Source organism: Electrophorus electricus, chromosome 5 (assembly GCF_013358815.1).
Source record: "Electrophorus electricus isolate fEleEle1 chromosome 5, fEleEle1.pri, whole genome shotgun sequence".
In the NCBI taxonomy this organism is placed as follows: domain Eukaryota; kingdom Metazoa; phylum Chordata; class Actinopteri; order Gymnotiformes; family Gymnotidae; genus Electrophorus; species Electrophorus electricus.
In genome coordinates this window covers 17,690,166-17,712,946 of record NC_049539.1, presented here as the reverse complement: position 1 = coordinate 17,712,946, position 22,781 = coordinate 17,690,166, and the positions used below count along the sequence as shown (strand labels likewise).

Genomic DNA, 22,781 nt, shown 5'->3' with positions numbered 1-22,781 from the left:
CTTTTAGACTGTGTAATTATATTAACAGGTGTAACAACATTGAAGCTGTGCAATAATTTTGAGGTTTATTTATTTTTAGAACTATAATGTGCTGTATCTGAGGGACTGTATAATAACTGCAGGCTGACTATACATTTAATGTATGTGATGTGCGTGTGTGAACGATGAATATCATGCACTACTGTCACACACGCACATCACATACACTACTGTCATGTTGTTTATATATATATATATATATATATATATATATATATATATATATATATATATATATATATATATATATAATATTCATATTGTTTAAAGTTTTATATATTTTCATGCCTAAAGGTGTGACTGGGTTGAATTTACCTGCTGGACTCTTAGCAGTCGAAACTTCACATTTGTCTCCACCTGTGAGCGAAGACATCAGAGTAAAGAGCAGAAAATATAAAACACAAAACCTACTTTATTAACTGTGAGTGAGTCCTGTGTGCAATTTTTGGTTGTGACTGCTATGTTTGAGAAGACCTGCACATTTGTTATTATGCATTTTGTAAGTTATACAGTCTGTGCCAAACACATTGTTCATCATTACTGGACTACATTTGTGATTTGCTCATGTTTAAATTGAGAATGACATCATTTTTTTCATTGTTACTAATGAACATTTGTTATTCAAAACTTATTGTTTGCAATGTTTGTTTATTAATATACCAGATGATTTTGAGTTTTGCCTAATTCTACTTTGTAAATGAATTGAGATCACTTATAAAAGAACATAAGGTTCTTTGAATATTTGAAGTAAATATGTAAACAGTAAGGGAAAGTGAACTAGAAGAGAATATTGGCCAGCTATTCTACATAGTGGCATAGTGGCTGTAACGCTGACACACAGACTTCCTCAACAGTGCAAGACATTTATTAACATTACACAGACGACAAAGGTGGCACTCACATACAACATCTATTGTGAACATGATAACACGAACATTTGACTACTAACATATACACATGAAATGGTGATAATGGTGATTATGGCTACAGCGATGTTTACATATATCGATAGTTACACAAAAGTAGCGACATAGCTACATAGTTACAATGACCAACAAGGGTGCAGACACAGACAGGTGTTTAAATAGACAAACTAACACAACATTAAACCCTGTGCATGTGTGTGCAAGCCCAGGGGGCGTGGTTACAAAACAGTACACATATGAATCCCCCTGCACATGGCAGGCCATAGCATGTGACTTGTGAGGGGAGGAGCCTTAGTGACAGCAGCATTTGGCTCTGATTCTACATTCTGTTCAAGTGCAACATAATAGTCCTTTTCTTAGAGAGGGAATTGTATCTCTCTCTGGTCAGGAGTGTGGTGTCCCTGTTTCATCCTCAGAGACACTGGAGCTGCTCAGTCTTTTCTTTTAGAGGGAGTGTTATGTCTGCCTGACCAAACAGCTACAGGACATCAAGTGTTGGTGAGGGGTGTCAACATGGGCTTTACTGAGGTGCCTGCACTCCTCTCTTCTGACTGTGTAACTGACAGTTGTGGTGGGTGTGTGCCCATCACTTCCAGTGCCTGCTGACACTGTTATTGTATATAATTTTTTGGCTGGAGGGGATATGTGGAGAACTTCTATTGTAGTGTCTTCTATGGTCTTATTACATAGAGTTTGACTGTGACTGGGAAGGATTAATAGCCATTTTAGTGGATAAGTGGTCTAATGTTAGCCCCCCTGAGGATGTATTGGACTGTGGGTTTGGGTTTAGGTTGTTTTAGTAGATAAGTGGTACTAGATTGTGATAACGCTGCAGACCAAAGGAGTTCCCAATGTAAAATACAGGAGTTTTAGGTTAATGTGGTTGCTGATCCAGTGTTTATTCAATGGGACAGCTAAGTCTTGGTGTTTTAGGATAATGGGTAGATGATACAGTGTTTATTCAGTGGGACAGCTGAGTCTTGGTGTTTTAGGAAATTGGTAGCTGATACAGTGTTTATTCAGTGCAACAGCTAAGTCTTGGTGTTTTAGGAAATTGGTAGCTGATACAGTGTTTATTCAGTGGGACAGCTAAGCTTTGGTGTTTTAGGATAATGGGTAGCTGATACAGTGTTTATTCAGTGGGACAGCTGAGTCTTGGTGTTTTAGGATAATGTGGTAGCTGATACAATGTTTATTCAATGGGACAGCTAAGCTTTGAGGTTTTAGGATAATGGGTAGCTGATACAGTGTTTATTTAGTGGGACAGCTGAGTCTTGGTGTTTTAGGATAATGGGTAGCTGATACAGTGTTTATTTAATGGGACAGCTGAGTCTTGGTGTTTTAGGATAATGTGGTAGCTGATACAATGTTTATTCAATGGGACAGCTAAACTTTGAGGTTTTAGGATAATGGGTAGCTGATACAGTGTTTATTTAGTGGGACAGCTGAGTCTTGGTGTTTTAGGATAATGGGTAGCTGATACAGTGTTTATTTAATGGGACAGCTAAGTCTTGGTGTTTTAGGATAATGTGGTAGCTGATACAGTGTTCAGTGGGACAGCTAAGTCTTCGTGTTTTAGGATAATGTGGTAGCTGATACAATGTTTATTCAATGGGACAGCTAAGCTTTGGTGTTTTAGGATAATGGGTAGCTGATACAGTGTTTATTCAATGGCACAGCTAAGCTTTGGTGTTTTAGGATAATGGGTAGCTGATACAGTGTTTATTCAGTGGGACAGCTGAGTCTTGGTGTTTTAGGATAATGGGTAGCTGATACAGTGTTTATTTAATGAGACAGCTAAGTCTTGGTGTTTTAGGATAATGTGGTAGCTGATACAGTGTTTATTCAATGGCACAGGTAAGCCTTGTTGTTTTAGGATAATGTGGTTGCTGATACAGTGTTTATTCATTGGGACAGCTAAGCTTTGGTGTTTTAGGATAATGGGTAGCTGATACAGTGTTTATTCAGTGGGACAGCTGAGTCTTGGTGTTTTAGGATAATGGGTAGCTGATACAGTGTTTATTCAATGGGACAGCTAAGCGTTGGTGTTTTAGGATAATGTGGTAGCTGATACAGTGTTTATTCAATGGGACAGGTAAGCTTTGGTGTTTTAGGATAAGGGGTAGCTGATGCCCTTTCCAAGATTTGTGTTACACCACTCTCTTCCTTCTGTTTATTTTCTTTATCTAGGTATCCTAGACATCCTTATAGGTGGCTTTAATCAGATTTATATTGCATTCTTGAAACGAGCTGGCCATAAAAATACATACAAGTCAGTGTGAAGGTGTCTGAGATGTCATTTTGATTGCCGAAACTGATTTAGTCTGAGCTGTGTTTAGTCTTTATGCTCCATTACCGTAAGGTTTATAGTGTCCAGTGAAGAAATTAACAGGGCCTTGAAACACATTTCCATGTAGAACAGGTGCACTGATAGCTCCTCCAGTTTGAGCTGTGATATTCTGGCATGGTCCAGTTTGAGCTGTGATGTTCTGGCCTGGTCCAGTTTGACCTCCCACAGCTGCTTCTGGTCAACACACCACACAGCACAGAATCCATGATCACACACTGCATTACAACATGGTAGTTTGGCTGCACCTTTGAGAACAGGAAGACCCTCTAGCACATAATCAAACCCACAGGGTCACGGGCTCAATGCTTCCACACTGGAAGCTCTCTACAAAACCTGCAGCATTACACAAAGCCATGAACATCCACAGAGGCTCAAGCCACAACAACCACAGTGTTTTCTCTCCTCTGCCAATTAGCAAGTGCTGCAGTGCCCCATACACCCACAAGACCAGACTGAAGAACAGTTTATACCCCAGTACTGTTCTACTGAACAGTTTCTTTGCTTTGTGCCCTTTTCATATTGAGAATAAAGACCTCAGCACACAAGGCAATATAGACACTTTGCCTCAGCACACAGGGCAATAAAGACACTTGACCTCAGCACACAGGGCAATAAAGACACTTGACCTCAGCACACAGGGCAATAAAGACACTTAACTTCAGCGCACAAGGCACTACATTCTTTGTCCATTGAGTTCACTAACAAAACAAAAACAAATGCAATGAGCATATAAAATCCTGAAATAGTGAGTTTAAAAAGTGAACATGATTTCACCTGCTTTATTTTCACTGTGTTTGGTCCTCAGGGCCTCAGCCTGTTGGTTGTGGCGCATCTTCTTCAGGATGAGCTGTGTGATCTCCGCAGCTCCATCTTGGCCATATTGCTGCACCATCTTGTCCACAGTGTCAGGTCTGTTAGAATTCTCCAGATGAGATTTTGGGATACAGGGGAAACCTTCCATGCCATTTTTCAGATACCACTGGAATGTCTTCAGCTCTTCTTTCTCCAGGTCATTTAAAGTGAAGAGAAGCTGTTCTTTGTCCATCCTGCAGTGTGAAGAAGGACAACAGACTCCAGTTTACTAAAGGTTTACAAACATGTTCAACTGTTTATGTTCACAGTGCAGGAACAGACAGAGAAGTGAATGTGAGTGTGTTGGGTGAAGTGCGCTGTGTGTGTGATGTAGAGAGGAGTGAATGTGAGTGTGTTGGGTGAACTGTGTGACGTAGACAGGAGTAAGTAAATTGTTGCTGTGTGTTCACTGGGTTTTACCCATTTGTCATCTCTCACTACCACTGTGTGGCTCTGTTATGAAAACTCTGGTAGTCTGAGGTCATACAGTCTGCTTGTTTTACTCTGGTGATGGGCAGATATGTGTATTCACACGTGTCACACGAATATAATAGATTATTTATTTTTACACAAATGAGAGCTGAGGCCTGTGAGGGTGAGATGGGAGTGATCAGAGAACAGGCCTGTGAGGGTGAGTTGGAAGTGACCAGAGAACAGGCCTGTGAGGGTGAGATGGGAGTGATCAGAGAACAGGCCTGTGAGGGTGAGATGGGAGTGATCACAGAACAGGCCTGTGAGGGTGAGACGGAAGTAATCAGAGAACAGGCCTGTGAGGGTGAGATGGGAGTGATCAGAGAACAGACCTGTGAGTGTGAGTTGGAAGTGATCAGAGAACAGACCTGGGAGTGTGAGCTGGAAGTGATCAGAAAACAGGCCTGTGAGGGTAAGATGGGAGGCGACCCACAGACTGCTGCTGGAAGGAGAACCAACCAACATGGAGGACCAGATGTGACAGGGATATAGACACTGAAATTAGACTGCACGTGGACGGACTGTTTGTGTAATCAGACTGTATGTGTAGTCCTGTAGACTGGGGTATGACCTGCACACTACTAGAGGATGAGCCTTACAGTGCATTTACACTGTTCTGGTGCAGACACGCAACACACAGCACACAGCCCACCCAACACAAAACACAACACCCAGCCTGTGGGTCTGACACAGCGCAGTGACACTCTAATGGGCTCAACAATGAAAATATCAAAATTATGTATTCTTACTCAAATATACCAGCCACCACAAATTCAATGAGACAGTTTAATAAAAATGTGAAACAGTGCCCCCTAGTGATTACTTTCAAATATTGGAATTGTTCTCCTGCCGGTTGTTTTCTCTTGGTTGTCCATAACCAAACTGAAGCAACATTCAACCGAAATACAACAGTAATAAAAAGGTTCATCCACATTATTTCAGAGGTAGCAAGTCTTTCTCAAAAACAAGTATGAGTAAAAAATGTTGATCTTGAATACAGAAAATTTAACCCAGGAAAAAATATGTGGGGAAGTATGTAAACATGTAACAAAAATGTTTGCGGCTCTCTGTTATAGGTGTCTGTGTGAAATCGACCCATGGTACAATAGTTAGCAAAATCTGGCATTTGTGATGGAGTTACCCAGTAAGAAAACAGCCTTATCGAGGATTTAATGGATTCATTTGTTCACACACATTTACAGACATTTTTCTACAGAGTGGCTTACATGTGTATCTATGTGACAGTACATGTGCACCATGTGAATCAAACTCATGACCTAGGTGTTACTAGCACCTTAACTTCTTTACTTAAGGTCAAAGCCTTACCTGAGTTACAGGAGACCACATAGCCAGCAGAGTCTTAGTAAATGTCTTAGTTTATCTGTTATTGTGTATCTTGGCAGGCCTGTACAGAACAACAGAGAAATTCTGTATGAAGATTTCAGAAAGTGTTGGTGTCTTTAGGGGGTTCTAAAGAATGTATGTCACACTCAGTATATACACACAAACAGACAGTAAAGACGGCTGTAAGTCATATACAGTAAACACACACAGACAATGAAAACAGCTGTAAATCATATACAGTATACACACACACACAGACAGTGAAGACGGCTGTAAGTCATATACAGTAAACACACACAGACAATGAAGACGGCTGTAAGTCATATACAGTAAACACACACACAGACAATGAAGACGGCTGTAAGTCATATACAGTATACAAACACAGACAATGAAGACGGCTGTAAGTCATATACAGTAAACACACACAGACAATGAAGACGGCTGTAAATCATATACAGTAAACACACAGACAATGAAGACGGCTGTAAGTCATATACAGTAAACACACACAGACAATAAAGACGGCTGTAAATCATATACAGTAAACACACACAGACAATGAAGACGACTGTAAGTCATATACAGTATATACATACAGACAGACAGACAATGAAGACGGCTGCATGTCATATACATGAGTCAGGATAGTTCGAACAGTCTGTACTATGGCTAGGAGCCATGTCTCCCTTTTAATTAAGCATACACATACACACACACATACAGAGTGTGTTACAGGATTCAGCTGTAGCAAAATTACATACATTTATGAAATATTAACAGGGGGCATGATCATAAACGTAAGGAAAGGATTATCAATTATTACTGATTAATTACCAAATTAAATTAGTTCATATTTTGTGCAGGGACCGAATGCCATTGTTTCAGATATACTTGCCATTATGTCCAACTTAATGAATAAATGTGAAGTTTACTGATTAATGAATAAAACAAATCTTTGACATTGTAAGACAAGTAGCAGACTTGCAGACAAACAAAAAAGGAAGGAGAGAAGAAAGAGAAAGAGAAAAATTATAAATTGAAATAAGTTGAGTAGAGAAGAATGACTTGCATGAAAAAAAAGAACTGAGTAACCAAGAGACCCAGAACTACACACACACACACACACACAATTTAGCTAACGCTAATTAGCCAAGAGGCTACTATGGTTAAATTAATTAATTAGTGAGAATTGAGTAAAAATGCCTGAAAGGGAAGAACAACTATCTGGGGAATCCTAACGTGAAATTAGATCTGAGGTTACTATCTGAGCTAACAGGAGAGAAAAATAAATCAGTACAAAATTATCTATGTGAATGACAGCTCATGGCTGGCCCCCTGAGCTTAGCCTGTGAATGAAGCAGAAGATTTTACGTTTCAGGGTCAGTGAAGGGCCAGATGATCAGTCCGCTCAGGGAGAGGTTGCAGAGCTTCAGAGTGGCTAAATTCTGGATGAATTTATGCCACACATAATCCTAAACTTTTCTCTGCGCTGTCAGCGGCCCTAGTTCATCACCCAAGTCAGCAAAACTGGCCGGGCTGAATCTTTTGGAGTGCCCTGAACTTCGCCAAAGTTCCTGAGATTTTGTAAAGGTATTTCAGGAAGTACATAGGTTTGTAGCTGGGTGATGTAGACTGTTTGAAACCTAAGGCTGGTGGTTGGCTAAATTAAAACTGATTACTGTTGGCCAAACAGAACAAAAGCTAATTCTACCAACAACAAAAAGTGAAGAGCAAATTAAATAAGTTTATACAGATTTGCAGATTGGGTCTAAGACAAACATATGAAATTAAACACTGTTATAAATACGTAATTCTTCTCGTGAGAGGTGCAGACTTTAAGTATCTTCTTGTAGAGCTTGAACTGACTATCTGATACTGAGAATTGATTTTTAACTACTGATCTCGGGGGCAGCGTGGAAGGAATGGCTCAACAGCTCTGTTCATGCATATTCATAGTTTTTTTTGTCTCAGTCTCAGGCTTTGATTCAGGCAGGCATTAATCTCGAGTTAGCTTATAAGACATGATTAATTCAATATAGTAAAAAGGAAAGAAAGGGGGAATAAACAACTGGAACAGATATTGATATACTGATATATTGCTACTTGGGGTTGGGTGGTAATCGTCTTGTCATGGTACGCTCCCCTTCCCTCTGATCACGTGGTATGGCCCACCGCGTGCAGTGGGCTCACTGTTAACTGTTCATGCTGACTTGTTTGTAACCACGCCCCCTTTTAGCACACACCTGCACCCAGTTCTTGGTTTCGTTTATGTATGTATTTAAATGCCTGTTTGTGTGTAGTTTGCAGTCGGTCATTGTTCATGTTAAATGTTAGGTGTGTTCACAGTAGATGTTCATGGTGTACTGGATGTTACGTGTGAATGCCGTTAACATGTGTTGTTTATCTTTGTTTTTTACGTTAATAAATGTGTGTCTCCGTCGAGAGAGGTCTGTGTGCCCTGCTCTTTGCCCTGCGGCACTCGGGCCGTCACGTCTTTTAAGCCGTAATAGGTGGGAACAATTTTATCACACTAATTTCACCTGAGCACTTAGTCCACATATTTCTAAATGAAAAGAAAAAGTTCTTACCCCCAATATAAAGCTCATAACTATATATAGGAAACAGTTACATTTTTCATTAAGAGAAAGCATGATTATTACACAAATATTATAACTGTTCTCATATTAATAGATCAAATAGTCTTCCTCTGTCTATTATACTTGAAATGAAGAGGTAATCACATAATAGCAAGTATAATGGTTAATATGTAAATACAGCAATGACAGGTTAATTCATAGGTAAACTGCATTCACCATACTGGGACTCCGTCTCTGCTCGCGCTCAGAGCCTTTCAAAGACAGGGAAAGTTAACATACATTTATAAAGAGGGACTCAGAACAGTTCAGGTTGAAGAACCTGTTACAGTCACTAAGGGGCACTGTGGATTCATAGTCGACACAATCAAATATCTTGTTGGATTTATGAGAATTAATAAAGGATTTTCCTTATTTGAGTTTGGTTTTGTTGCATTGCTTCCGAGTGAACACTTTATATGGGAAAGGTTTAAATTCCAGTATTCCAGGAAAGTCTTGCAGATCTAGGCATTCTGGCATGTGAATCTGACCTTAAGTTTATATGACTGGTTTTCTGAATCTGGCCATATGGTTGGTTTTATGAATTTTACTGAAGGTCATAATTAACAATTATGATTAATGAATAATATGAATTATGAATAATCATAATTTAGGTCATAATCCTAATCTTTGGCCACTGACACAGAGTTTAACTGGATAATCAACCAATATCTTTAGCCAATGACAATGTTTAACTGGATAAATATATTATATAGAAAAACAAAAGTAAATAATATTCACTCATAATTCTTCCATCACTTCTGGGCCTTTAGAACAGAAGCAATCTGACAACGATCTCCACAGTGACCACTTTTGCTAACGTTTTGATGATTCTATTCTGTGAAACAACAAAGTCTGAACTACTTTGGCTAGATATTATTCTGCTGGGTTATGCCAGGTTATCAATATATATGATCAATAAATATTTCAGAGAAATCATCACAATAAACAAAGAAACAAATGATGTTTCTGTTTTCTGTTGTGTTCTGTAAGGTATTTCAAATTTGTGTTATTTCAGTTTCATGTGTAAATCATGAGATTTAGAAAGATAATTTATTAACAAATGGCCAATATGTTTACTGGGATAAATAATCAAATGGATTGTGTGGGTTCACATAAACTCTGTAGTCTATGAAGTGCAGACCTATTTAATGAACTGTCTGTGTGGAACAGGTTTCATCTACAGCAGAAGGAACTGTTGTGAATGTAGATAATTATGATTATGGATAATGAAGATCAATAAAGTAAAATAAAGGAACAATTTATATATTTATTATTATTTATATTTATATTATAAAATATTAGTTCTTCTGCTGTTTTGGGGGCTTCTTCTCTTCCCAAATTACCTCCTCAGTCTTGGAAAAGATTCATTCACATAGTACACTTTTTGCTGGTATGCACAGGTGTTTTTACCATTATATAAATGAGTGGATGTACAGCACATCACTCCTGTCAGTAAACCAGAGAATCTCTCTCTACATACACTTTCTATATATCAATGTCACTATATCTATCCTACCTACTGTTTACTAGATTTCTCTCATTAGCATATCACTCAATATGTCCTATCAGTAACCTTCTATCTAGACAACACTGAATCTCTCCATCTCTCAAATTCTCTATTCTCACAAAATCCTTAAAGTTGGGGTGTGTTTTCTTGTAAGCATTCATAGAGTGTGTCACTGAGTCAGATTTGTGATCAGGTTTGTTTCAGACACTGTCAGTCAAAGACAGGAGCGGCAGGTTCTGTATGACAGTTGTAGAAACACAAACTTCGTTTAGCCGTGGTCACGTGACATGGCCCTTTTGCGCAACACTTCAGATCAGTGTTTCAAAACGCTGCGCTTCAGAAACTCGAAACAAGCTTAAAAACGTCAGTGTCGACCGTCCGATCCCAAACTATAGTTAATAATACAGATAATTAACTATACAGGGAATCTGAACTGTCCACTGAGGATTTGGACAACACTACAAATGGCTGAAACTGAACAGGAAACTAACTGTAAAAAACAAACGTTACAGCAGCAACTTTAGGTTTATGCCAGAGGAGTTTAAACTGGGAACATTTGGAAAGATTACTGACTAACTACGACTTAAAATCGAGATTTACAATAACTGACAACGTATATCTGAGCCAGTTAAATATTTAAAAAAATATAACTGTGCGATCGTACTGGGCCATTTTAGTGTCCGTCATTTTAGATGCGTACCGTTAACTTCACCAGGACTTTAATCTTTACATTTAATCCACGTTTGGGTGGACCTACGATTTAAACACACAACTATGTACTTACAAGACACGCTGTTTAAACTGCACCGACATCACATTTTAACAAATAGGATGAACTTACCGTAAAATATTTTAAACTATTTAAATATTTTAAATATCTCCAATCTGCCAACTTTCAATAATGGTGACATTTGAGAAAATACTTCCGTTTTCTTGAGAAGGAACTAACTACAGGAACATCAGTGGGCGTAAGTAGAGGACATGTCAATAATTTTCGTATGAAGCCAATTACACAACCGATTTCTTATTCCAGTCATTAAAACAATCATCAGCCAAAGTTAGCTGTCCATCATTTTGCTGCAGCCAATCATCGACTAAGCAGTCTATACAGCCAATGGCTTCACAGTCCCGCCTACACGGACTTGTTTTGCGGCCAGGGTGAGAGTAAATCTCCACTATGTCGGCACGTTTAAACATTTCGGAACTTAACAAACCATTTCGTTTGTAGATCTAACTTACGAATGATTGTAATTTAGATAATCAGCTTCACAATAAGCCTGTAAGTGTGTGGACTTTCATACCATGTTGTGCATATGACAAATAAAGAATCTTCTTAATGGCTGAATGCTGGGCGTGTGTGTGTGTGTGTGTGTGTGTGTGTGTGTGTGTGTGTGTGTGTGTGCTTATTTCAAGTATTGTGGAAAAGTTATTTATTAGTTTACCTGTATTTGGTACATCAGAAAACTACATGGCGTACTTAATAATAATAATAATAACACAATTAAATTCATGCGAAACATAACTACCAGTTTGAGGTTTTACATTTGGTGTGGATTTTTTCAGAGAATCAAACTTCTTATTAAATCACATTAGATACAATCACAATAGATAATTCCATATAACATTAACACATAATATTCTACATTGTAAGACAAATTTAGAAGTCCTAAATAAGAAGATAATTTTGTATAATAAACACCAAATACAGAATACACAGAACACACAGAATACATAGAACACAGAACACAAAGAAGACACAACACATAGAACACATAAAACACAGAGAACACATAGAACACAGAACACACAGAGCACACAGAACACATAGAACACAGAACACAGAGCACACAGAACACAGTCTAACAGTAAAAGAATAGCAGTAAATGTGTATTAGCATTGCTGGTTACATAACAGTTGATCATTTACATTTTATATTAAATAAATACCATGCAGAGGAGATAAAGATGCAAGACAGTAAGAATAATTAACAGCTGGATCACTGGCAGTGTTCTTCTGTTAGAAGAAGGAACCAAACACAGGTTCCTCATCATATGAAAACTGTATTCAACTATTAAGTGAGCTATCTATGAGTAAGCTATCTAGGTGTCCTTTATAGCAGTCCACAGCCAGATTCCAATGAGAACTTCTAGCCTCACTACAGAGTGTAATTAATGACTAGTGGGATGTCATAAATTTGCATATGACATATTTATTAATTACTCGATATTACCTTTTAGCACACAGATCTCTATATAACAGTAGAAAAGAGAAGATAAAAATGGATATAACAAACTTATTCTCAGCTTATTCCTTTCATAAACCTAAAATTCCCCACCCAACAAAATCTCACATAATCATACTAATTACACCAGAACACAAAAATAAAATACATGGCAGGCCTGATTCAAACACAATGGCCACTTCACCCTAATGAGCACAAAAAATGACAAAAATTTACCCTCCCATGGTCAGTCCTTTTGGTACAAACGTGAATCTCTCCTCAATCTGAGATAGTGTAGTATCTGTAACATGCTATCCCTTGACGGGCTAGTAACACTCACTCTGAGCCCCTCAGAGACACAGGACGTTATCCATCTTAAATGCCAAATGACACTCTCACTCACTCACTCACTCACTCACTATCTCTCTCTCTCTCTCTCTGGATGGATGATATAGTAAATGATAAAGTAACAGTCTTGACAACTGCAGTATAAGCAGGTTATCTTCTTCCATTTGGGATGTTATAACTCGTAGCCTACTAGTCTAATACGCTACTTTGGTACACTAAGTGAAAAGAAAATAAAGCTTCACTTAGTGTCACGATTGGCCACCCTCCTGGCGTCCCCGTTTCCTTGGTTTCCCTGTCGCCTCTTTGTTTTCCTTTACTTCCTTGTTATTATTCCATTCCTTAGTTTCGTTTTCTCCGCCCCTCATGATTTACACCTGTCTCTTGTTTAGCATCCATTAGATCATGTATTTAAGCCCTGTGTTTTGTTTCCCACGTTGTCGGTTATTTTGGTTCATCTAGTTGGTTGTAGGTTTGGTGAACCATGTCTGTCTGGTGTGTCCTTTGATTCGTTCAGTATGTGAGGTTCTTGTTGTTTTGTGCCCTAACCTTCATTATCTTTATTATTCTGGTTCAACTATGTTTATTTATGTTTGTTTGTTAATAAACTCCCTCTGCACTTGCGTCCATCCCCTCGCCTCACTTCATGCTTTAACGTTATGCTTAGACACTTCTCACAACACACCCATAAGCCAGTTAGACACAAAAGAGTATTATGCATTCTTGATCTGAAAACCCAAATCACGACTGTACTCTAGTACATTTAGTAATAAGTGGCAACTTGGCAGAGGTGGGTCCACAGTGGTTGGATGAGCAGCCTTCCGATTACAAATACAAGTCAAGTACCTTAACCACTGAGCTACCACTGCCACAGATCTCCAGGAGCAGGGGGTGGGACTATACTGCTGGGAGACAGATCTCCAGGAGCAGGGGGTGGGGCTAAACCGCTGGGATACAGATCTCCAGGAGCAGGGTTGATGTGCACTGGTCTACACAGGTCCATTTCAGAGTCTTTGTCCTGCTCCTCTGTTCAGTCCCTGTGTGTCCCTCACTCAGTGCTGACCTGCTGTCTGTCCCTCCCTCTCTGCTTCTTGCTCTGTAGCTTTTGAGCTTTGGCCTTTTTAACAGGAGGCGGAGTCTGTGTTTCCTCTCCTCCTCTTTTCTTTTCCTCCTTCTTCTTCCCCCCTTCCACCCCTCCCCTTGCAGTTGCTGGGGCGACTGTAGTGTCTTTGTCCTCCAGTACGGTGAGCTTCTTGCTTTTTTTGCGTTTCTTGCTCTCGGGAAGGAACCCTTTCTTCTTTGGCTTTGGAGCCTCCTGCTCCATCTGCTCTGCTGCTGCTTTCTTCACATTCTCCACTCGGGGCTTCCTGAGGAGACCACGAGACAAAGATCTGACACAACAAACCTGAGGAGACCACGAGACAAAGATCAGACACAGTAAACCTGAGGAAATCAGGAGATAAAGATCAGACGCAGCAAACCAGAGTAGACAAGAAGACAAAGATCATTTACATATATTGCATTTAGCAGACACTCTTATCCAGATGACTTATAAAATGCTTTGTCATTTACTCATAAAATACATCCCAGCCAGTAGAGTAGGTTAGAATCCAATATACCAATGAGCTAGAACACTGTAGAAATACAGGGATCCCTGCTGATGCCTAGAAGTACAAGATACATGAGGTGTATCTAAGTGTAAGTGTAATAAACAATAAGTACTAGTTTCTTAGATAACATCAGTGTTATAAACAATACCCTACAATAAGTACTAGTTTAGTTAGTCAATATAGGAGCAAGGTCAGTGGTCATTTAAATAAATAAAAAACGAATAGATGGGTCTTCAGTCTGCGTTTGAAGACTGCAAGGGACTCTGCTGTCCAAACAGCAAGTGGAAGTTTATTCCACCATCTGGGAGCCAGAGAATACTCTTGATGCTTGTCTTCCATGAGACTTGAGGCATGGTATTTCAAGCTTTGACCACTGACTTCATGTATGGAGGGGCTTGACCATTTTTTATGTAGGCAAGCATCAAGGTTTTAAATCTGATGCATGCATTTACTGGAAGCCAATGAAGGGAGCACAGCAGCGGAATAACGTGTGAACTTCGGAAGACTGAAGAACAGTCGTGCTGCTGCATTCTGGACCAGTCGTAGAGGTCTGATGGCTCTTAGAGGAATACCAGCAAGTAGCGAGTTGCAGTAGTGGAGCTTTGAGATCACAAGAGACTGCACAAGTACCTGGGCAACTTCCTGAAAGGGCTGAATCCTTCATATGTTACAAAGGAGAAATCTGTAAGACCGAGTTAGATTTGAAACATGAGAACGACAACAGGTTGTCTAAAGTTACACCCAGGCTATAGGCAGCTTTGGCTGGTGATACCAGGGAGTTCTCAAAGGAAACTGTGATGTCATGGTAAGAGTTGGGAGTACCTGGGATGTATAGAAGCTCTGTTTTACTGGGATTGAGCTTCAAGTGGTGGGCTGTCATTCATGATGCAATGTCAGTCAAGCATGCTGAGATACATCTGGAGACCTGTGTGTCAGAGGGTGGAAAAGAAAGATGTAATTGAGTGTCATCAGCTTAGCAGTAATAGGAGGAACCATGAGAGATTTGACTTTTCCAAGAAAACAAATATACAAAGAGAAGAGAAGGGGGCCCAATACTGTGGAACACCTGTGGAACCCTGTGGAACACCTGTGGCGAGTCTACATGGTTTGGATGTGGATCCTCTCCATGTCACCTGATAGGACCGTCCCTCCAGATAGGACTGAAACCATTTCCATGCAGAGCCAGTCACACCAAGGCTGGAGAGAACAGAGGAGAATGTTGTGGTTTACTGTGGCAAAGGCTGCTGAAAGGTCTAGAAGAATCAAAACAGATGACAGCTTGGCAACTTTAGCAGCATGAAGTTTCTCCATAACTGCTAAGAGGGCAGTTTCTGTAGAATGTGCCAGTTTGTAGCCAGACTGATTGGGCTCATGCAACTGGTTCTGGATGAGGAAAAGAGACAATTGATTATAAATTTCTTGTTCAAAGGCTTTTGAAAGGAAAGAGAGAAGTGATACTGGTCTGCAATTGGTAGCATTGGAGCCATCGAGTGTGGCCTTCTTGAGGATTGGTACCACCCTGCTGGTTTTGAATACAGTTGGCACATGTCCCGAAGATAAGGAGTTTTTGATGATGATAGAGATGAAAGGAAGCAGATTGTCTGGAACAGAGTGGAAGGAATTTGATCTAGCAGACATGTAGTTGGATTGCTGGAAGTCAGGAGTTGAAGAATTACATCTGAGGAGAGGAGAAAAAGAAGTCAGAGAGTTGGATGTTGGGGAATGCACACTGGTTGGAAGAGTGGGAACAGAGGAAGAGGAGTGGTGGATTGCTGCAACCTTCTCCTCAAAGAAGGTGCTGAAATCCTCCTGAGTAAGAGATGAGGAAGGAGGGGGAGGGGGAAGATTAAGGAGAGAAGAAAAAATAGTGACGAGCTTGTATGGATCACATGCTGATGATTCAAATTTTTCTCTGAATTTGCAGATGTTACTTCCAGTGAGAAATTGAAAAGGAGAGACTGGTATGAGCTGAGGTCTGAATCTAGGTGAGGTTTCCTCCACTACCCTCCTTAGTTCTCTCCTGTGGCAGCAGAGTGTAAGCCAGGGAGCACGTGGGGAGGACTTTGCAGGTCTAGAGGAGAGAGGGCACAGAAGATTAATTGATGAGGAGAATGTAGAAATTCAAGTATTTGTAACTGTATCCTGTCACGGTTAATCCCTCCCAGCTTCCATGTTCCATGTTTTCTCTGTCTTGTGTATTTTAGTTCCATGCCGTAGTTTCATTTTCTCCACCTTTCGTTTGATTGCTCACTCCTGTCCCTTTGTTAAGTTCATGTATTTAAACCATGTCTGATTCCCTGTGTTTTTGCTATTCATTGCATGCATTTGTGTGGAATATATTGAATGTTTGAATGTATTGGATGTATGTAAGCCCATCTTTGTTTCTAAGCCTCTGTGTCTGTTAGCCTGTTTGATTCTAGCTGTTTTGTTTTTCCTTAGCCTCCGTATGTTACTTCTTAGTTTCTGTTATAGCCTGCTTTCCCTGTTTGCCTTTGTGTGTTTTTGGTTTGTCATTACTTCCCTTCGTTTATTCTAGCCCTTGGTTTATTTATCATGTATTCTCTGACTCTCCGTATTGGTAATATGACCCTGGGCTATCCTAATGACCACGACTTTGGATTTGCCCCTAATAAATCTCGCTCTTCTCTGCGCGTGTCCGCCTCCTTATTAATGGGGCTGGGGATGTAAATAAAAGAACACAGCTTTTTCAGTTAATCCAATTTAAAGGAATTGACGTAGAAACTCAGAGTGATAGACAGAATGAAGCAAAGTGGCTGAGAGAGTGAGAAGGTAAAGCTTTTCTTAGTCACAACAGAACCATGTCTGGGGGCGTGGCTATGTCACATCTGGGGCCATGGCTCTGCCCGTTCCCAACAGCTGGGTTCCACAATTTGTAGTGGAGGATACTGAGGCTCTTAAAGTAGTCGACCTGCTTGGGATATGTGCCTTGAAGTCTGGTACTCTACTCTCAGATCCTGTGGAGATTCATAGAAGAGCAGCACAATTTTACACTAGGCTATATATCAGTGAATATAAATCACACCAAGAGTCGGAAAATATTTTCTTAGATGGTTCTCCTCAGGTAGAAGAAGAGGCTGTATTGGGTCTCGAGGGGCCACTGTCCCTGGTGGAGTTGCAGGATGTCCTTCAGAGCATGGAAGGTGGTATTGATGGTATTGATGGACTGCCAGTGGAGTTTTACAAATCCTTCTGGTGTGTGGTTGGAGAGGATGTGCTGGAGGTTATGAACGACAGTCTCACAAAAGGGAGCACTCTTTATTTGTAGGTATAATTACACACAGAAGAAGAAAGCGCAATGTCAACTTCTGAATTTCATTTTATGGCAATCTAAGATGGCAGTGTGGATCAGTAGGAAGTGTTTAATTGAGGGTCAGAGAGACAGCAGTATTGTAAATGTGTTTAAAAGATTGGTGAAGAGTCGTATAGTGTTAGATTTTAAGTTTTATTCTGCTATGAATGATATGACTACTTTTGGAAATATTTGGGGTTACAATGATGTTTTGTGCTCTGTGACAGATGAGGAAGTGGGTTTTGCTGTTTCTTTAATTTAAATGTTCTTTTTCCTTTTTGAAATTGTATGCTGTGTTTGAATGTGTATGAATATCATAATTGATTATTAAACGTTATTGAGAAATCTCAGAATGTCTCTCTGTCCTTCTCCGTCTGGGTCCCTGTAGGGCGCTCTCTCTCTCTCTCTCTCTCTCTCTCTCTCTCTCTCTCTCTCTCTCTCTCTCTCTCTCTCTCTCCCACTTCTCCATCTGGAGTCCAGGTCTCGGAGAGGGAGAGAGAGAGAGAGAGAGAGGGAGGTGACCCAGACGCCAGATTGAGGGAGAGACAGTGGAACAGAGAGAGGGATGTGCGCACAGGCACCCAGACTCCGCATGGAAAGAGAAAGATGGAGAGAGAGAGATGGAGGGCTGCACGGCGACCCAGACTCCAGATGGACAGATGGAGTGAGAGAGAGAAATAGAGGGAGAGAAAGAAAGAGGGTGAGCCGCATGGGGACCCAAACTCCAGATGGAAAGAGAGAGAGAAAGAGAGAGTAAGTAAGAAAATGTAAGTTCAAGTAAAAAAAATCATAAATTCTCCAACCCCAATCAACTTCAAAACACTCAACTGAATTTCCCTTAGAAACCTATATAAGGAAAAACAGGAAATTATTTTCCCTCCAAAACAACATGGAAGCTTCTCCACAAAAAAAAAAAATTCACAGGTATTTATTTTTCTCTTAACCTGTTTTACTTGCTTCATTAAAATATACAAACGTTCCTGGCCAGATAAACATTATACTTAAACTCTAGTAATATATTATAAGAACAATATTTAATCTCAAATACTTACACATATTTCTCTTCCTCTGCAGGTCCTCACTAAATAACACTATTTCCATGTTAACCATCACTTAATAAATCACATCATCAATAAAGTTTTACGAAACAATTCCTGTGTGTTAATTTACATGCACACATATATATACACACACAGCACATGTGTATCTCTAACACAGTCCATATGTACACACTGTGGTGGAGGGTAACTGTCACAAGACTTTACACTCATACTGTGTACAACATCTCTATCTCTGTCACTCCGACATTCAGAAAACAGAATGAGAAACCTTTCACAGTTTCCAAAGATTTCCACCTGATTGGAAAGATTTCTGTAGATTTGTACAGAGTTTAACACAGTGAGGTTATGATTCCACAGCATGTGTAACTTGTAGAACAGTATTTATTTCATATGTACAGAAATCAACTGCAGCTCAGTCCTTTATTGGAGCATCATTTATTGTGTGTGGTGTGTGTGTGGTGTCCTTTGTTGGAGCATCAGAGTTCTGGTTTACAGATTGTCATTTATACTGTGTGTGAGTGTCAGAGAGAGAGAGAGAGAGAGAGAGAGAGAGAGAGAGAGAGAGAGAGAGACAGGTGTATTGTGTGTGGGAATGAAGAAAGAAGTGTGTGAGAGGCTGCGTGTGTGAAAGAGGTGTGTATGTGAGAGACAGGTGTACAGTGCATGTTTGTGTGTGTGTTTGTGAGAGAGAAAGAGAGAGGTGGATTGTGTGTGTGTTCGTGTGAGTGAGTGTTGTGTGCATGAGACAAAGTGAGAGGTATAGAGTGTGACAGAGAGAGATGTGTAGTGTGTATGTGTGAGAAAGAGAAACGTAGTGTGTGTAAGAGTATTTGTGTGAGAGAAAGAGAAAGGTGTAGAGTGTGTCAATGTGTGTGTGTGTGTGTGTGTGTGTATGAAAGTGTAGCGGTTAAACATTTTAATAAATTGTCAGTAACAGTTGATAAGGTTAATTGGGGCACGACCCTGATTAACAGGAAAATATTTATGAATTTTAAATAATTTATTAGTGATTAATAATTCAGTCTCGAATCATGAGAGTCGCCAATTTGATATGTGATTATTGCACGTCTACCAAACATTATAATATCACTCTGGGCTCGCAGACGTTATAACCAAAGTATGTTTATTGAATAAGCAGAGATAAGAAAAACAATCATTGACTAGGATTCTATTAATGACCAGGAGTGTCTAGTTCATTAGACTCACTATAACGATCATAACCGTGTGAAAATGATCACTGATGATTTGTGGTGAATAAAAGTAGCTAACTAGGCTAATAACGAAAAAAGAAAAGTGAAACTGTGTTAAGCAACCTGTGGGAATGACCAACTGGCAATCTACTACTATCTAATCAACCAAAACAAGACAAATTAAACTTATTAATCAAACAAGAGTCGTGGTGAGAGAAGATGCGTGAAGTGTAATAGATGTGTCAGGGGGAAAAGGGGAAACCATTGAAGCAGCTGAAGGGGGAACTAATTCTAGGAGTAAGGAGGTTGTATCACAGGTGAGAGGAAAGAGTTAACTAATCTAATCTGATGTATAAACAATAAAGTTACTAAAGTTACAACCGGTAACATAAAAAGGGAAATGCCTGTTCTCACGACTCACTGGCGCTCGACCACGTAAAACCGTCTTGGTGGCAAAGAGAGAGAGAACCAGCTTTCCATTCCCATATACACTGCACACATTGAACATCTACCTGTGTTGGTGTGTCCATTTTATTTTTTCTGTGTGCTTCCTCAAATATTTTAACTGTTTGTGTACATCTGTAACGGTGAGTGGTAAGGAGGCAGACGCATGTGCAGAGAAGAGCAGGCTTTATTAAGGGCAAATCCAGAGTCGTAGTCGTTAGGATAGTCCAGGGTCATAGAGCCAACACGGAGATTTACGGGGATACATTATAAACCAAAACACATGAAGGCAAACAAGGGAAGCAGGCTGTAACAGAGGCTTGGAAACACGAAGGCTAAGACAAACAGTCAGACTAGGATACACAGAGTACAAACTTACAGATACAGATATGGGCTTTCAAAAATATCCAAACATTCAAACATCCAATACAACCACATTTAATAAACAGCCAAGACACAGAGAGTAAGACAGGGTTTAAATCAGGAACTTAACAAGACTAGAAACAAGGAACATGTGTGGAAAACAGATGAGGAGCAGAGAAAATGAAACCAAGAAATGGAACAACTAGGAAGTAAAAGAAAACAGACACGATCGGGAAACCACGGAGACAGTGACGCCAGGAGGGTGGATATATTTGACAACATCCAAAAGCCAACATGAAACACACTGCTGATATGATCTACAGAGTCATACACAAGTTTCAGACTCTCTCTCCTGGCACCCCAAACGTCACAATGGGAGATTTTAATCATTGTAATATGAGAGAGACTCTCAAAGATGTCCAGCAGTACATTATCTGCCCTACAAGAGGAAATAAAATCCTGGACCATGGTCATGTGTCTATAAAAATGCCAATAGAGCATCCAGGAACCCCCACTGGGTGTGTGTGACCACCACACTGTTCATCTGGTCCCAGTATATAGACCAGTTTTAAAGAGGGAGGAAACAAAGTCTAAAATGGTTCAGGTCTGGATTGACGATGCAGTGAAGTGTCTGCAGAGTTGTTTTGATTGCACAAACTGGTCAGTTAGGATTAACGGTTTTAATGGTGATAGGGAGAGACACCAGACCAGTTAGATTTAGTGATATGGAACTGGCTGAGGCACTTAATGGTTTTATTTGAGATTTGAACAGTCTCACTCTCTTCAGGTAAATAGAGTGTTCAGATATATACAAGTACACAGTAAAAACGAAACAATGTTCCTCCCGGACCATGGTGCAGCATTTAATCTTGTGTGTAGATGTGTGTGAGCTCACACTGGACCCCAACACAGCACACACACTTCTCTCTCTGTCTGAGGGGAACAGAAAGGTGACGCGTGTGGGGTGGGAGCAGTCATATCCTGATCATCCAGCGAGATTTGATTACTTGTATCAGGTTCTCTGTAGAGAGAGTCTGACTGGACGCTGTTACTGGGAGGTGGAGTGGAGTGAAGATGCTGCTCTAGCAGTGACATATAAAGGAATCAGCAGGAAAGGAGTCACAGATGACTGTGTGTTTGGATTCAATGTAAAGTCCTGGAGTCTGTACTGCTATGACAACAGTTACACTGTCTGGCACAATAAGAAGAGAACTGCCATCTCTGCCCCCTCCAGCTCCAACAGAGTAGGAGTGTATCTGGACTGGCCTGCCAGCACTCTGTCCTTCTACAGTGTCTCCTCTCACACACTCACACACTTACACACATTCCACCCCACATTCACTGAGTCCCTCTATGCAGGGTTTAGACTTTGGTGGTCTCATTCCTCAGTGTGTGTGAGAGAGCTAGGATAGCCTCCTGTGTCCTGGAGCAACACCAGAGTCTGCAGGGAAACACACACTCCTCTACACACACAATTGGTGAACATCATAATACACACATGCTTGCTGAGTATAAAACACATACACACACACACACACACACACACACACACACACACACACACAATGCAATCATAATCTCACTGTGTTAAACTCTGTGTACAAATCTACACATTAAACGTGGAACTCTTTGGAAACTGTGAAAGGTTTTTCATTTTGTTTTGTGTGTGCTGGACTGATACAGGTGCAGATGTTATACACAGTATGAATGTAATGCCAATGTAAAAAGGATTTTTACAATAAAATACTGTCAACACTCAAAATCTCACACCAAAACACCAAAACAGCACACACAGGTCAAACTGGGGAAATAACACAGTAGACAGTTACATGCACTCACATCTCTCTCGTTCTCACACACTCAGATAAACACCCACAACACACACTGAGGTGCACCCACACACTCACATAGGCTCAATCAGCCAGGCCCCATAAAGGACCAGGGCCTAAATTTAATTTAAACAGAAACACATTCATTTCCATCATGTCATACTAAGGTCACTCCTTACAGTACATAATTAGGCCCACATGTCAATGTTATGAATTATGAATTTGTATCAAATTGCACTTAAACAAACCGTCAAGTGTTTCACCAGCTGTTAAACCTGCA

The 22,781-nt window shown here is 40.1% G+C and overlaps 1 protein-coding gene across 1 annotated transcript in view; it reads right to left on the bottom strand.

Moving 5' to 3' along the window:
• Window positions 1–6,120, bottom strand: part of LOC113569146 (NACHT, LRR and PYD domains-containing protein 12-like) — a 55,181-nt gene extending 49,061 nt beyond the window's left edge. Inside the window, exons 1-4 of the mRNA XM_035526521.1 lie at window positions 5,965–6,120; window positions 4,090–4,361; window positions 3,322–3,489; window positions 355–396 (exon numbers count right to left, since the gene is read on the bottom strand). Coding sequence (XP_035382414.1) covers window positions 355–396; window positions 3,322–3,489; window positions 4,090–4,360 — 481 coding nt within the window. The 5' untranslated portion in view covers window position 4,361; window positions 5,965–6,120. The remainder of the gene's footprint in view (window positions 1–354; window positions 397–3,321; window positions 3,490–4,089; window positions 4,362–5,964) is intronic.
• Window positions 6,121–22,781: the final 16,661 nt, after the last annotated feature.